The sequence below is a fragment of the Delphinus delphis genome, chromosome 1 (assembly GCF_949987515.2).
Source record: "Delphinus delphis chromosome 1, mDelDel1.2, whole genome shotgun sequence".
NCBI classification, from domain to species: Eukaryota; Metazoa; Chordata; class Mammalia; order Artiodactyla; family Delphinidae; genus Delphinus; species Delphinus delphis.
This window is the reverse complement of record NC_082683.1, coordinates 94,925,876-94,942,776: the sequence shown is the minus strand read 5'-3', so window position 1 is coordinate 94,942,776 and position 16,901 is coordinate 94,925,876. Positions and strand designations below refer to the sequence as shown.

Below are 16,901 nucleotides of genomic sequence, written 5' to 3'. Positions count from 1 at the left end.
AGTGAGAGTGGGGAGTCCTAACCAGTGGACCACCAGGGAATTCCCTAAACGTTGTAGACTTTAAACTTTTTCCTTAATGCCTGCCATTGGGAACACCACTGAGAACTTCCTGACTCTCAAATTCACTGCTTTTCTTAGAGAGTCCACCATTCCTCATAGAATTCCAGTGGATAAAATATCTATTCGGATATCAATTATTTCACTTATATGGTATTATACATTTTGATGCAGCTTTATCATTAGTAATATATTTTATAAATTCACTTCCAACTATTTGTACTCCATTCTTTTTAATGATTACATCTGCTGCTTTTTTTTTTTTTTTTTTTAGCGGTACGTGGGCCTCTCACTGTTGTGGCCTCTCCCGTTGTGGAGCACAGGCTCCGGACGCACAGGCTCAGCAGCCATGGCTCACGGGCCCAGCCGCTCCGTGGCACGTGGGATTTTCCCGGACTGGGGCACGAACTTGTGTCCCCTGCATCGGCAGGCGGACTCTCAACTACTGCGCCACCAGGGAAGCCCACATCTGCTTCTTTTTTTGAAGTAAAGAAAAGGGTGGAATTTAATCTTTATTTACAGGGCACTGCAAGATATGAAATTACACATAGAAATAAGAAACCCGTTGAGAGGAGAAGCTCCATACAGTATGTACAGTTTAGAACTGTTCAAGTATAGTTTCTTTGTAAAAAGTGCTACAATAACAAACCATGTATAAAAAGAGTTCTTAGTAGAGAAACAGTAAGACAAACTTCTACCAAACACAGTACACAACAAACAACTTAATGCCTCAGGTGTACAGTCTACAAGTTGAGGGTCCCAGCAGTGCCATCCTGAACTTGGAACATAAACCCTTCAGAGGTAGTTGCTGGCACAACATTTTGGTCTACCTCTTCCTCCACAGAGAAATACGTCTCAATCAAGTTTAATGAAGCTTTGTACACAGACTCATTTTCATGGTTTTGTAGAGCTTCAATTTTGTCCAAACCTCCACATTCTTCAATCATTATACTAAGTTTCTCAGTTTCACCTAGTTTCTCAGCAGCCTGAAAGATATTTGAAATGGCATCCAGAGTAACCAGAATAATTTTGGTGTCTTTCGCAGTTAGGAGGTTCATCAACGGCTCTATTACGCCACAATGAACAAGGTATACGATCTGCTCAACTGTTCCGCCACGTGTATAGTTTGGTCACAGCCCATATAGCTTCCTTCTGTGCCTTAAAGTCTGCCTTAGAGAGAACGCCAACAAGGAACGGGACTAATCTATGATGTACAGCTTGTTTTATTTGGTCCTGGCGGCCAGCCATGATGTTTGACATTGTCCACGTAGCTTCCTTCTGAGTATTTGTTTTGGAGTTTGTTCGCAGGCTGGGAAAGATGGCAAGTGCTCCTGCATCTGTTACAACTTGAGTCTGTTCATCTGTCCCAGTGACGATATTGTCTATGGCTCTGCGCGGGAGTCACGATTGGCAATTCTGTAGCTCCTAAAAGCTTCAGAAGTTGGGGTACAACCCCGGTTTTCACAACCATTTCAATCTGTTCATTTGGACCATTGGTAAGGTAGGAAACAGACCAGCAGGTATCAGCTAAAACTTCTGGATCATCGTGATGCAGGAGACGAACTAAAGTAGGAAGAACTTGCTCAACAGCGTCTAAGGGGGGTGGTGCAGGATTCTTGTTAGGACGAAGATTTGAAAGTGTCCAGGTGAGATTACGTAAGTAACCATGTGCTAAAGATGACAAATCAGGAACCTCCAGGAGTGCCAACAGCGGGTCAACTGCACCATACTTGATAACCAAGTCTCAGAAAACCAAGCCATCACCTACAATGTTTCCTAGAGCCCACAGAGCTTGTTCACTGATGTGAGCGTGGGGAGATGCCAACAGAGAAATGAATGCTGGGATAGCACCTCCATCTACCACAGCCTTGGTCTGTTCTGATGTCCCGGAAGCAATGTTAGTGAGGGCCCAAGAAGATTCAAACTGAATGGGACTACAGTCAGTTCTGCCCAAGCAGGACACAAATTTTGGAATCAAACCCGCCCGGTTTATGTTGTCTATGGGGGGCTGTTTTTTCCTAGAAAGCAGTTTCCTAGCAGCTTGAGTAGCTTGGAGCTGGCTTTCCAAGTTGTTGCTACTTATGCCTTTGACAGTGTCATCAACAGATCAATTTACAGTGCCCTGGTTGTTGTGGTTTTCCTGCAGTGGAGAAGCAGCATCATCTGGAAAAGAGCTGACATTTCTCCTTTTCAGCATCTGATCACCCTTCTTAGCTTTCCTGAGCCCCACATTAACTTCTATTCGGCGCTGCCTCATTTCTGTACTGTCTTTCCCCTTGTTCTTGAATCTGTTAAGGCGGGCGGCTGGTGAATTAGCATTCTCATTGGTGGACATGGTTATGAGACAAAGGGAGAAAGCTACACAGCCAGTTCAAGCTTCCACAAGAGGCAGCTCGGCTGCCCTCAAAACATCCACCACGGTCAGCCCTACATCTCCTTTTTAATAAACGGTAATAGTAATTCAAGTTCATGCTAAAAACCCAGACTGCTCATAAGGATGTAAAGAAGAAATTAAATCTCCCTCAACAGTTTGCCCCCAACCCTTCCATTTCACTTCCTAGAAAGGTATTAAAGGTTTCTCGTTCCCAGTTAAGTACAAGTAAATTCCAATTTTGCAAGAACTAGTGGCCTTTTGGGGGGCAGGTTGTTGCATTTTTTTGGAAAACCACCTGAATGGGCCACAGTTTTGTAACTACAAAGGCCTTACGAATAGCGAACTTGGCTCCAAGGAGTTAAAGTGCACTGTATGACGATGAAAAATGTGGTTCTGTAAGGGGGAAGAGTTTTAGCTGCAGATTTTTGTGGGAAAATTACCACCACTGGCACCACCATGGCCCACCCACCAGAGCAGGTTGAAATTTGTGTTGCCAGGTATTAGGTGGAACTTCCCTCCCCCTTGTTCTGAGTAAGATTTGCCTGTAATTCCTATTTCCACGGTCTGGGCAATTCCAAAACCCCTTTAAGAATTTCTGAGAAGCTCACAGGACTTCGCTGGTGGCGCAGTGGTTAAGAATCCGCCTGCCAGTGCAGGGGACACGGGTTTGAGCCCTGGTCCGGGAAGATCCCACATGCCGTGGAGCAGCTAAACCCGTGTGCCACAACTACGGAGCCTGTGCTCTAGAGCCCATGACACACAACTATTGAGCCTGCGTGCTGCAACTACTGAAACCCATGTGCCCAGAGCCTGTGCTCTGCAATGAGAAGCCACCACAACGAGGAGCCTGTGCACCACAATGAAGAAAGCCCGAAGACCCAACACAGCCAAAAATAAATAAATATAAAAAAAGAATTTCTGAGAAGCTCACAGCACTCCTTCTGGTGCAATTGCCACACAACTGAGATGTGAAATCCCTTCAGTGTCTCCACAAGACTCACAGAGCACTTCTACACAGCACCAGTCTCCACATCCTTCCCTTAGCTTCTCACCTCCCCACCCTCTCTTGCCTTTCTAACCCTCCTGTCTACAGCATACCCAGCAGTTCAGCTCTCTTTAAAGTATTGCTCTCAAGCCCCTGGGGCTCATTTCTGTCAGGAAATTATTCCAAATGAAATTAACGCCCTCAGCTAGAGTTTAGGTGCCAACAAAATCACCTCATTACAGCTGGTACTGTGGAGACTGAGCTGAGCAGCTGTAGACTGGAGGTCAGGGACTAAGCACTGCCACCAGTGCCACGGTGGAATCTTGATTATATGTTCATGGAAGATGCAGGTGTTAACTATGGTCACCATGATTTATCATTGAATACGGTGCACATCTTTGGGGATATCCTGAAATAGGGAACATTTAAGAGTATTGGTGAGATCTAGCAAGCCAGCTTGTAGGAGCTGGAAGTCAAGTTGGTACAGTAAATGTTAATTTCACCTCTTTTGTGACTAGTTTTTGAAGCCAGGGGAAGGCTAGTTATACACCTGTCTTTTGAAAGTTAACTGTCAAGGGCCTCTGCCCATTTATCTGTTGGTTTCTAAGTTCCTGTCAAACTGTATGTACTCTGTGCCAGCATGGCTGCAGTTATTGGTACCTACTCCATTTCATCCTGTATGCTGTGACCCTACCTGGAACTAGTCAAATTAAACTCTGGTCATTCTATTCTTACCTGGAAACACTGCATTGCTCCCTACTTTCACACCTCATCCTTGACTCAGATACTTTGCTTTCATTGAATAGGCTGTGTTTTCCCATTGCTATGTCTTTGTCCAGCCCTGCCCCTCTGTCTGGAATCCCTTTATCATGCTGATCACCCAGTCTCTTCTAGGAGGAATCATCATATCACTGAACTTACAGCATCTTTCATTAATCCCATACTAAAAACAATTTTGCCTTATTTAAGCAAAGTATGCAATGCTTTAAAATCTTTTTAAGTATTTCAAATTTTTAAAATTTAGTACTGAAAAAATATAAAATATGTTTTTCCTTTAGTCTTAATTCCAAAGAATATAGGCGAAAGAAGAGCCAGACACAGGATCATGTGGGAGAGGTAGATTTGAACTGAATCATTGAAGTTCAGTACCAGAAGGTGGCACACTTTTCCCACTTAAATGCATTCATTTGCTTTGAGGACTCCCTGATATAAATAAGATGCAAAAAAAAAAAAAAAAAAAAGCCTAGTTGGGCTTCCCTGGTGGCACAGTGGTTGAGAGTTCGCCTGCCGATGCAGGGGATGCGGGTTCGTGCCCCAGTCCGGGAAGATCCCACATGCCGCGGAGCAGCTGGGCCCATGCGCCATAGCTGCTGAGCCTGCGCGCCCGGAGCCTGTGCTCTGCAACGGGAGAGGCCACAACAGTGACAGGCCCGCGTACCACATAAAAAAAAAAAAAAAAAAAAAAAAAAAATCCTAGTTATGCCCATTTTCTTTAGAGGTTTGAAACTCTTTGCCAAGCATACGCAGGAAACTCACTGCTGAAATGGTTTAAAGATCTAGTGGTGAAGTCAATTTCTTAAGAGAAATGACTAAGGAGATATCTCAACCTAGCTGAGCTGTAATTGCATAGGAATGGGGTCTAAACTAATTCATACAGGATGGTCTCAGACGTTTCCTTATTAGGTTTGAGATCACTGACCCAGGAAATGTCTAAATTTAAGGCTTTTCTGTATGTTTCCTAAATTTGTGTTACATTTTGTGTAATGTGTGATGGATTAGCTCCATCAAAGATTTCATATCATGCAAATGGAAAGAAAGGTTTCATCTCCTTAAATGTACAGCAACCAGGTATGTGCTATGTATGTTCAGGAAGGAAAAGGTAAACTAAGGTAAAGGAAGGGAGAGGATGTAGGGAGGAAGGGAGAAAAAACACTAGGTGTTGAAAGATGGGTTAAGTCATAAGAAGGCTGGGCCTGGGAACCTCATGCCTGAGACGTGGGCAAGGTCTGAGGGGACAGGACACAAACATATAGATTGGAATAATATTGTTAAAATTACCACACTACACAAGGCAATCTTCAGACCCAATGCAATTCCTATCAAAATACCAAGGACAGGGACTTCCCTGTGGTCCAGTGGTTAAGACTCTGTGCTTCCACTACAGGGGGCATGGGTTTGATCCCTGGTCAGGGAACTAAGATCCTGCATGCCATGTGGCACCACCAAAACAAAACAAAACAACAACCTCCCTCAAAAAAACCCCCAAACAACCAACCAAGGACATTAGTCACAGAACTAGAACAAAAATGTAAAAATTTGTATGGAAACACAAAAGACCCAGAATTGCCAAAACAATCCTGAGGAAAAAGAGCAAAGCTGGAGGCATAACCTTTCCAGACTTCAGACTATACTACAAAGCTACAGTAATCAAAATAGTGTGATATTGGCATGAAAACACACAAACAGATTAAGGGAACAGAATACAGAGTCCAGAGATAAACCCACACACCTATGCTCAATTAACCTATGACAAAGGAGGTAAGAATATATGATGGAGAAAAGACAGTCTCTTCAACAAGTGGTGTGTGAAAGCTGGACAGCTTATCTATCAACCAATGAAATTAGAACTCCCTCACACCATGTACAAAGATAAACTCAAAATGGTTTAAGGATCTAAATATAAGAAACGATGCCATAAAACTCCTAGAAGAGAACATAGGTAAAACATTCTCTGACATAAATCATAGCAATGTTTTCTTAGGTCAGTCTACCAAGGCAATAGAAATAAAAGCAAAAATAAACAAATGGGACCTAATCAAATGTAAAAGCTTATGCACAGCAGAGGAAACCATCAATGAAAGGACAACCTACGAATGGGAGAAAATATTTGCAAATGATATGACTGATAAGGGGTTAATATCCAACATATATAAAGAGCTCATAAAACTCAACATCAAAAAAACCCCAAACAACCTGGTTAAAAAATGGACAGAAGACCTGAATAGATGTTTTCCCAAAGAAGATATACAGATGGCCAAGGGGCACATGAAAAGGTGCTCAACGTTGCTAATCATCAGAGAAATGCAAATCAAAACCACAATGAGATACCACCTCACACTTGTCAGAATGGCTATCATCAAGAACACAAATAACAAATACTGGAGGGAATGTATAAAAGGGAACCCTCGTACACTATTGGTGGGAATGTAAATTAGTGCAGCCACAGTGGGAAACAGTATGACAGTTTCTCAAAAAACTAAAAATAGAAATACCATACGACCCAGCAATTCCACTCTTGGGTATATATATATACAAAAAAAATGAAAACACTAATTTGAAAAGATAAATGCACCCCAATGTTCAAAGCAGCATTATTTACAGTTGCCAAGACATGGAAGCAGCCCAAGTGCCCATCAACAGATGAATGGATAAAAAAGACATGGTATATATATAGACAATGGAATACTACTCAGCCATAAAAAATGAAATCTTGCCATTTGCAACAACATGGATGTACTTGGAGGGTATCATGCTAAGTGAAGTAAGTCAGACAGAGAAAGACAAATACTGTATGATATGACTTATATGTGGAATCTAAAAAATAAACTAGTGAATATAACAAAGAAACAAACTTACAGAGAACAGACTAGTGGTTACCAGAGGGGAGAGGAAGGGGGAGGGGCAACACAGGGGTAGGGGATTAAAATGTACAAACTATTAAGTATAAAATAAACTACAAGGATATATTGTACAACATAGGGAATATAGCCAATATTTTATAATAACTATAAATGGAGTATAAGCGTTAAAAACTGTGAATCACTATGTTGTACACCTGTAACTTATGTAATATTGTACATCAACTATATTGAAAAGTCTGAGGGGACAGATCAGAGGCTCCTGCTAGGTTCTGCTGTGATCGGCACAAAGTTGTCCCAGATGATCCCGTACAATCCTGTGTACTGGGGAGGAGGTTTGAGGGTTTCCCCTAGAGTGGCCATAACCCCACCCTGCTTCTGCCAGCAAGTGGGGTACTTTCTCCTTAACTTATGTAACCTTTCTTAATCTTCACTGTCCAGGGAAATCATGACAATCTACATAGAAAGATCAGGTTCAAACTCATATTGAACCATAGTTCTTTATTAACTTGAAGTTGCTGCTGTAATTTGAATATCAGCAGAGAGAATTTGTTGGCATTGTTTTTCCGCTCTGTGAGGACATTCTAGTCAAAAGGAAAAGCAGTCTGTACAAGGGTGTGGTGATTATGAGTATCATTTAAGTCACAATTTTAACCTCTAATAGTGCCACATTTATTGACCATCTTCCATATGTCTAACACTAGAATTAAGGTATGTATGTAGATGCTACAAAAAGACAAATTTTTGGCTTGATCAAACACTGAGTGCCTACGGCATATTCCTTACATTACCTTTTGTGTTCTTCATCACAACCCAAAAGAGTTGGTGGTATTATCACCATCTTAGATTAGAAAACAGGTTCAGAGATGAGTTTGAATTCAGACTCAGGTCTGTCTTACTCCAAAGTCCATGCCCACAGGATGGCAGGGGCTGCCTCAGGTCTCAGAGAAAAGTCTTTCACTGGAGGCGTTCAAGCCTGTAAACTGGCTATACTACCTGGTCATAAATAAAGGGAAGCCCTCAGGGAGGAGTTACATGCTGGTCTTTTCCCTTCGGTTTTCTTTCCTTGGCAAGCAACTGATAGATTTCTGACAGAATCTTAACTGAATTTTTTTTTTTTTTCGGTACGTGGGCCTCTCACTGTTGTGGCCGCTCCCGTTGCGGAGCACAGGCTCCGGACGCGCAGGCTCAGCGGCCATGGCTCACGGGCCCAGCTGCTCCGCGGCATGTGGGATCCTCCCGGACCGGGGCACGAACCCGTGTTCCCCACAGCGGCAGGTGGACTCCCAACCACTGCGCCACCAGGGAAGCACCTTAACTGAAAATTTAAAGTATAAACGACATTCTAAAGTTAAAGATATGATTTTTATTGAACATGTATAAGATTCACCTTTACATTACTCAAATATTTTACAATAAAAAAATTTGGCGAAGAAAAGGAAAAAATTTCCTGGATTAATAGCTGGGAGGTTAAAATAAAGAAATATATAAATATGAAGGTCATTCTCCATGTATTAGAGATTAGAATACTAATGGAATCACTTCAATAAAAAATTTTTCATAAACATTTACATGATTACCCACAACTGTATCAATTTCCAGAGGACCAAATAAATGCCTAAGAGGAAGGTGATCCCCCAAGTAAGATGTATTTCCAAAAAAACAAACTGAATATACCGTAAATGTCTTCCTGTATGTGGGATTTGGTCAATGAATATCAGCAAGAGAATTCATTGTTATATTCATAAGATGAACATAAACATTTGTAAATGTGGAGTTTGTTGTCCACGTAAATAAAAAATTTTGCCAGCTTTGTCATATGGAGAGTAGCTAGAGACCACCCACATGACCATTTAAAATATACTGTGTATATACTATCTTCTGAAAAGTCACATATATAAGGGAATAAGGCCTTTATATCTAAAGCAGTCTTAAAACAGGTTAATATAGGCATGTTTCATCCTTTGTATTTTTAGACTTCATCTTCTTTAACATCTCAGCTATTAAGACTATGTACAGTACCTAAGCCAACACATGGGTAACGGCACAACACAATTTCAACTACAGTACTAGGTTACATTAACATGACACACCATCCAAGAGAACTGACCAAGCATAATTTCTGAACTGCCCCAGTTAAAGGTCTGTTAAAATAAAATGCAACCCTGTCATATAAGCCCAGTATCTTTTAGAGCATTATCATATATAATGGAAGCCTAACACTTCAGAGAACTTCAACGAAGTATTTAATAATACCATCAGCTTGAACTTGTAAGGTAGTCTAGTTAGCATGGAAATCTTAAATTCTAAAAATACTTCTGGATGTTTTAATATATTAAAACTCATTGATACCTCAATGTGTGGGTGACTGGAGGCTAGTAGGAGATTTTTTTCCCTTCTAGCAACAAATGGGCTAAGTGGCTCATGGTTTCCATTTAAAAAACCAAAAAGCACATATACAGAAGAATCTAGTTAGGACATCATTACTCTGATAGTATTTTGCTGAAATGGGTTGGTGGACTTTAGGATTCTTGGCCAAGACTTTCTCAGATTATAAGTACCAGTCCAAATTAGTTGTCTGTATACAGAAGCCTTCACCACCACCATCGCAAAGGGGGAGTCAACCATCAGAGTGTAAACTAATGGCCCAGGGCCTTCTCTGCCCTCTGCTACCCTTCACATCCTCTCTAGTCTTGGTCACCAGCACAAGTCACAGGAAGTGGGCTCCTGACTGGTCTCTGTGTTTCCCCCAAACAAGGTATTTAAGACACTTCATTATCTGATCAGAAATACTTAGCTTTAAAAATACCATCAATCTTTTTCTCTAGGGTAAGATTAGAAAAAGAAAATGTTATATATCTGCAAATTCTCCAGGACTAGGTGATTTAAAATTCGACTTTAATATTAAAAAAATAAAATATTTAATATTTAAAAGTTGAAAATTTATTAAGATTTAATTTTTCAGATTTATTTTTGAAACTCAAAATGGAACCAAAAGTAGACTTGGTATTTAATAAGCAGATTTTTTTCAATAGCTATATGGTTAAGATATTACTAGTATATACTCTAAGAAAAACTAGAAAGTAAGACACTTAGGTCCTTTAACAAATATTTTCAAGGACTGTAATGAAATCTGATTGCAAAGTATTATGATAGAACACAAAATAGAATAAAATAAATCCAGACTTTCACTGAAGAAAGCGGACACTGTCATCTTTTTTCTTCCTAATGTTTCTACTTATCAAAACATATGTTATACTTACTAGTACCTTAAGCAAGATGTATCTGGTGGCTGCTCAAATTGTAAAGGCACGATTTTCAAAATCTCTCCACATTTTGTTCTTAAAAAATAATGCTATATCATCTTAAATACCAAGAGCCAGTCTTGTATAAAGGTATTGGGCCAAGGGCAGCCAAGGATGAGTAAGATGTGGGCAGTGCCCTAATCACAGCATCTTTTACATATCTGAAAAATGTCCTCACTGAACCTAACTTACAATCTAGTTTTTATTATCACTTTCAAAACTGCAAAATCATCTGCAGAAGTGCCAATAAAAAACATAGCTTAGAAATAATACTTTGAAAATAGAAAAATATGTTTTTAAGACGTCATAATAAATATCTCTCTAAACAATATCTTCACATCTCTATTAAAAACTTTCTTTGATTGTTTTTTTCTTCCCATGATATATAACGAATGGATCAATTCACCTGTTTATTCGCAGACGGCATGTCTTTACCATTAAGGTAATATTTTCCTTGGTTAGACTAAAATGTTCAGGTCAATTTTTTTTCTTCAAAACAAATCTTAAAAAATAAAAAAGCATGACTAATGAGTCAGAAAATCCTATCTTTCAACATTCAAGATATTCTAAAATGGGGTGTTATCTCTTTAAAAAAATATCAGAATCTATTTATAAAAGTAGTATTGAATTAATTTGGAATACCCAATCCTTGAAATATTAAAAAAAAAACCCCTAACATGAACTATTCAAAAATTTTCAAACCTCTAAATCTGGATATTAAAAATAAATTAAAAAACATAATATATTTTTCCCTCTGACTTTGCCAACATGGAAATATTAGACCAAAGTAATTCTAACACAGCACATTTCTTGGACATGGTTTTGAAAGTAAGGACTGGGAATGACTGGTTCTACAGAATCAATATTTTTCTTCAGTGACTGAGTGATTCCAAGAAAATTAAGATCTTTCCATACAGACACTGTCATGTAAGACCAGAAAAACTCTTAAGGTTTATCTGCTGTGCTATTTAACTGGATCCAGATCAGATATTCTTATTTTAAAAGCTCTATTTGATGTATGTTATATTCTATTCTTGCCTCAAAATAACTAATTTCTGATACAGTAAAGAAGAAAACAGAAAACCATGGGTCCATGTCAGTGATGTCAAGTGGCTGTCCCCTGTCCTTTATCCACTACCTCCTTGGAATAATTTTCAGTTTCATGTAAGCCTGAACTTACAGAGAAAAGGCAGCTCTGTTTCTGACCATATCACAATTTTCCTCCTGTTGTTCTAAATTTTGACTCCTGAAACCATCAGATATTATTCTGTTAACAGAGCTCTTACATTAGGGTGTCTTATGGTAGCCTAACAATATGGAGTCTTAAACTTCGGTCTCTCATATAGTGCTAGTGGGAGTTCTGTAGCTCATCTAATATTAACAAGTAATGATACATACTGCATAATAATAGCATTATACCCATTCACATATCTCAGACTTAAATAACTCACATTTGTTATTCAATTTATGACTAATACATTTAGAATTAAGCATTTTACATGTTTAAAATGTAGTATAACACCTTCCCAAATCACGAACACCCACATTTTATATCAAATATTGCATCAAAAAGAGTGAATGAACTTAGTACAATACCGTGATAGTATAATATGGAAGATTTCCTTCACAGGAATTATATCTATTCTTGGCAAAGCTTATAGAGTTTAAATTATTTTCACTTATTGTCTCTCAAACATAAAATTAAAAAATTAGAGCCCAAATCAGTCAAGCACTTCTGTCACACGTTTTACACTTCAACATTAAAATTATACTCAGATGTATAGTGCTGTTTTTCCCACTGGATGTTTTGAAAAAAAAAAAGAAGGCTTTTCATTATTATGTGCAGTGACCACAGAAGCTGTGTACCTCTAAGTACACGCGGCACACTGCCCTGATACTACTATTCCGATGTTCCCTGTGGGTGGGTGAGAAAGGAGAGTGGTGGGCACCTTCAGAGAAGAAATCAGTGTTGGCTTTCCTCTTGATAGATGAACATGCCGCATTTTTTTTTAATAGGTTCACTTTCTCATAAGTGCTTGAATAAAGTGCCTTGACAGCTCAACTGACCACATCTTAAACCCCTAGGGAAGCTTCAGTTCACCAGCTTGATTTCTAGCGTTTGATCACAACTTGTTCATAAGCTCCAGACCCCACCCTAAAAGTAGGGAAAAAACAAAACAAAACTTCAAACTTGTGAGCTGTAGTGTTTGAGATTGTTCCACTTAATTTTGTCCCCAAAGAGATAGTGCATTAGGCATTTTCTACTTGATTTGATATCCACAAGGTTTATATTAGATATCACAGAGAGAAAGTACTTGAAGTATTGAATGTTTATCATTGATACACTGGGATTAGTCTAGTCCCTGATCACCTCATACTTATTCCCACAGTAATCTAGTAATGTTTCCAAATTCTTAACTATCAACACACTGTGGCAAACATGTTTATATGTAGATCCAGGAGCATATATTGACTCTAGCAGTTCAGGTCTTGCGCTGACTTAATGGATGATAGTTTTTAGTTGCATTAGTATTGTGGCGTCTTAACGTATTTAACAAGGAAGCGCAAAAATTATTTTAGTCAAATGCAAATGTCTTTATAGGTGGTCAGTATTGTAAATTATATCTATGCTAATGCAGATTAAAAGGGAAAATGATCTTGAAGGGGCTTTATTTCTTCACGAGCATGGTTTGTCAGACTGCTGGCTGTCCTCCCACATCTACTCTCCCCTTTTCCATGGTTTCAGCTAGGGACAGCCTGCTTGGTTAGAGACCATATTTCCTGAACTCCTTTGTCTACAGGTGTGGCCTTGTGACTAAGTTTCACCCCCAGGGAACGTGAATGGAGATATGCCAACTTCTGCCTCACATGCTTTAAAGGGACATTGCTTGCCTCGGACTGGTAGCAATTTTGATAACACAGGTAAGGAGGATGGTAAAGGACAAAATGGAGGTACCTGCACCAATGAATCATTTCTGGGGCAAAGCTGTCCCTCCAGGCTGGCCGTTTTATTTTTGGGTCTCTTTATTATAGCAGCTTAGCCTTTGCTCTAATATGCCAGGTACTAACTGACCTCTATTAATGAAATATGGAGAATACTAAAAGACTTAAAATTTGCAAGCTTTGTGAATAAAGTACTTAGAAATACTTAAATTAAGTAAAGACCTCAACAATAGGTTTTTTTTTTTCTATTGTTGATTCACCTGGCACCTTGGCCTTACGTTATAATGGAATGAACACATGTTCCGTCTATTGTTTCTTGGTCTGGGAGGATAAGGTTTTTGTTTTTGTTTTTCTGGTGTTGAAGGAAAGTGCAGCGTTTATTGCAGTACACCATGTAAGGAGTCCAGGGCAGGTAGTGCCCAAAACATCCAAACTGGGAATTTCCTGGCACTCCAGTGGTTAGGACTCCGTGCTTTCACTGCCAAGGGCGCGGGTTCAATTTCAATCCCTGGTTGTGGAACTAATATCCTGCAAGCCTTGCAGCACGGCAAAAAAAACCAACCAACCAACCAAACAAAAAAACCACCAAACCAAACCGAAAAAAAACCCCGAACTCCCCTGATAAAGGTTTTCTATGAGCCTATAAACACAGTGTCTTTTTGAGGGAGCTGGATTTATTTTTGGATGAGGATCATTCTACCCTTTCACTGACCCCTCCTGAGTGATAAGAAGGAAAGCTAAAGTGGTATTGCATGGTGGGAGGGTATTACTGCTTAAAGTTATCACCAGGCGCCTATCTCCTCATTTGTCAAGATGCCAGGGACTACTACCTGACATTTCACTCTGAGTATGCCAGAGATCAGTAAGACCAGAAGCAACCACCATGACTGGTCTCTGCCCTTAATGGAATTTTAAGGGGAAATTCTAAAAAATGGAAGTAAGGTAGTAGTTACTAGTCCACCAGGACTGAATTGGAATTCTCAGTTGATTGCTCAGAGACTTCTGTTCTTACAGATTCATTCTAAAGAAGAAATAGGAACATCCTCAACAGAATACCAATGAACACTCTTTCACAGCTGCAGATAATCAGAATTTGAAGGAGCCTTGGTGAGCACCACTGCACATAGGCTTTTAGATGCCCTAAAATGGTTCTGCTTCGGGCAGTGATGGAGTGACAGGAACCAGACTTTCGCTCCTGCTTCAAATAACTAGAAAACTGGATAGACTATATGAAACAACAGTTTTCACACACTGGACAACAGGCAGCATGGGACTGGCCCTGAGATAAGGGAAAGAAAGAAAGAAAAGCCAGACAAACTGCCTCAGCTTGCTGCCTAAAGCCATCTCCTTCTGGACCCTCCCAGCCTACAGCACAGGGAGGGAGGACCCAGATACAGCTAGGTGGTCTCTATCAGTGGAGGACTCAGGTCAGAGCTCAGGGATGCAGGAGCTACAATTTGTAAGTCCGGGGTACCAGAAGGAGTGGAGAAAAATAATGGCTGCAGAATTTCCAATTTTGATGAAAATTTTAAACCCACAGATTCAAGAAAAGCTCAATGAACCCTAAGCAGAATAAACACAAAGAAAAACACGCCAAGGCACATCATAAGCAAACTGCTAAAAACCAGAGTTAAAGAGAAAAGCTTAAAAGCAGTCAGAGATGAAAGATAAATCACAGAGGAACAAAAGTAGAAATGAAAGCAGACTACTTGTCAGAAATTAAATGTCCCAAAGGCAAGCAAGGAGGTACATGCAGGGTTCTGTAAGCAGCCCTGAGCTGGCCAGGCTGCATCCACTAGACTTAAAATGGATTACTGCAAACAGTCCTCCCCAAGTCTCTATCACTTGTTGCCCTGTTCTCTTCAATCTCACAGGTTCCCTTTTGGAACTGTGGTTCTTGTGCCTCTTCTGTGCCCTAGGTAAATGATTCTTGTTTCATCCTGTGCTACTAGTTTATCTTACATGATGGGTCTAACACTAACACATTAGCTTCTCTGATGAATACCCACTATTTATGGAGAGCCTATGTGTACAAGTACTTGCTGGACAGTTCAAATTAACTGCCATAAGAACTCTGAAAGACAGACCTTTAATTAGTATATATAAAGTACTTGAGTGTTTACTGCATACCAGATTTTGTCCTAAGCATTACCATGTCTTCCCTCGTTTAATTTTAACACTATTAACTCTTATGAGGTGGGTTCTATTATCATCACTATTTTACAGGTGAGGACACTGATGCAGAGAGAAGTGAAGTAACTTACCAAAGACACACAGCTAATAAATGGTGGAGCTTGGGACTGAACACAGGCAGCCCACTCCAGAGCGTGTGTTGTTCTCCCAGGGATGCATCTGTCTTTTTGGTAGCAAGTGAGAGATGCAGTATGTCAAGATCATGGCTAAGCTGGGTAATTACGGCTAAGCCAGGAACAGAACCCATATCTGACTCCATGGCCCATCGTCCTTTCACCATGACACATTGTTTCTGACATTCTTCAGCATGTAATATGAATCTACTTCAACCCCTAATTGTCCCTTTAGGCTTTCACGTATTGGGTGATTTTTTTTAACATTCATTTGGAAGGAGGACGGGAGCCAGAATTCGTAACTACATAAATGCCCTTATATCCTAGGTTCTAGATTCTGTCTCAACTAGAAATTATCTTTCTTTTCTCTGAGTAACAACACAAATAGCTAGCATATATTGAGAACCTTTTATGTGCCAGGTACTGTGCTAAGTAACTTTACATAAGTGATCTAAACCTAACCCTCACAAAAATCCTATGAGTTACAGAACTTATTTACCATTCCCATTTTACAGGTGAGGAAAATGAGGCTTACAGAGAGCTTACTAACACTGTAAAGTCAATAGTGGAAGAGCTATGACTGGACCCTGAGTAGTCTAATGAGATAGCCCATGCGTTTATTATTTTGGTTCCTTTTGGTTGGAACTGTAGCTTTTGCTGTTTCTCCACCTAAAATAATAATAGCTAGGGCTTACTGAGTATATCATGTCATTTATACTTTATAACAACTCCAGGAAGTAGGCATATGATCACATTTTTAATAGAGTTCAGTTCAACTGAAGTTAAATGATTTACTCCCAAAGTGGTCTGGTTAAGATGTAAACCTGTCTCTTTAACTCAAAAACACATTTTCTCTACCATACATATCATTGTCCTTATAAATGTCATTCTTCTACCTAGTTCCCTGCTACTAGTCTTTCCCTGCTCCTATCTACCTTCAAAATTATGGCCAGTTACTTTTCTAAAATGCCAATCTGATAGGTCAGTTCCCTGCTGAAGAATGACCAATGGCTCCCCAGTGTACACAAGGGTAAACATTTTGTTATGGGGACGGAGGCTCTTTACAACCTGTCTTCAAGATACTTCCCAGCCTCATGTCCCACAACTCCATTTCACATGCCCCACCTCCTTAGAAAAACCTGTTTATGGGCATCCTCTAAGTAGGTGATACTATTCATAAACCAGTAAGATAAAATGATTAAGTACAATGAATGGGCTTTAGTCTCAAGAGACATGGGTATGACCTTGGTTTTAACACTTACTAGCTTTAAGGCCTTCCTTGGGTAAACTTCC

At 39.8% G+C, this 16,901-nt stretch overlaps 1 protein-coding gene and 1 pseudogene across 2 annotated transcripts in view; both read right to left on the bottom strand.

Annotated features, from left to right (window-relative positions):
• The window catches only part of EEIG2 (EEIG family member 2), a 150,544-nt gene that overhangs the window by 34,526 nt on the left and 99,117 nt on the right, over window positions 1-16,901 (bottom strand). The window contains exon 11 of one of the 2 annotated variants that reach the window (XM_060026458.1): window positions 8,577-12,514. The exons of the other annotated variant lie outside the window; for it this stretch is intronic. Within the exon in view, the coding sequence (XP_059882441.1) occupies window positions 12,472-12,514 (43 nt within the window). The 3' untranslated portion in view covers window positions 8,577-12,471. Of the gene's footprint in view, window positions 1-8,576; window positions 12,515-16,901 lie in introns of those variants that run through there. 2 annotated transcript variants of the gene reach the window in all.
• LOC132421722 (importin subunit alpha-1 pseudogene) lies at window positions 430-2,501 on the bottom strand (annotated as a pseudogene).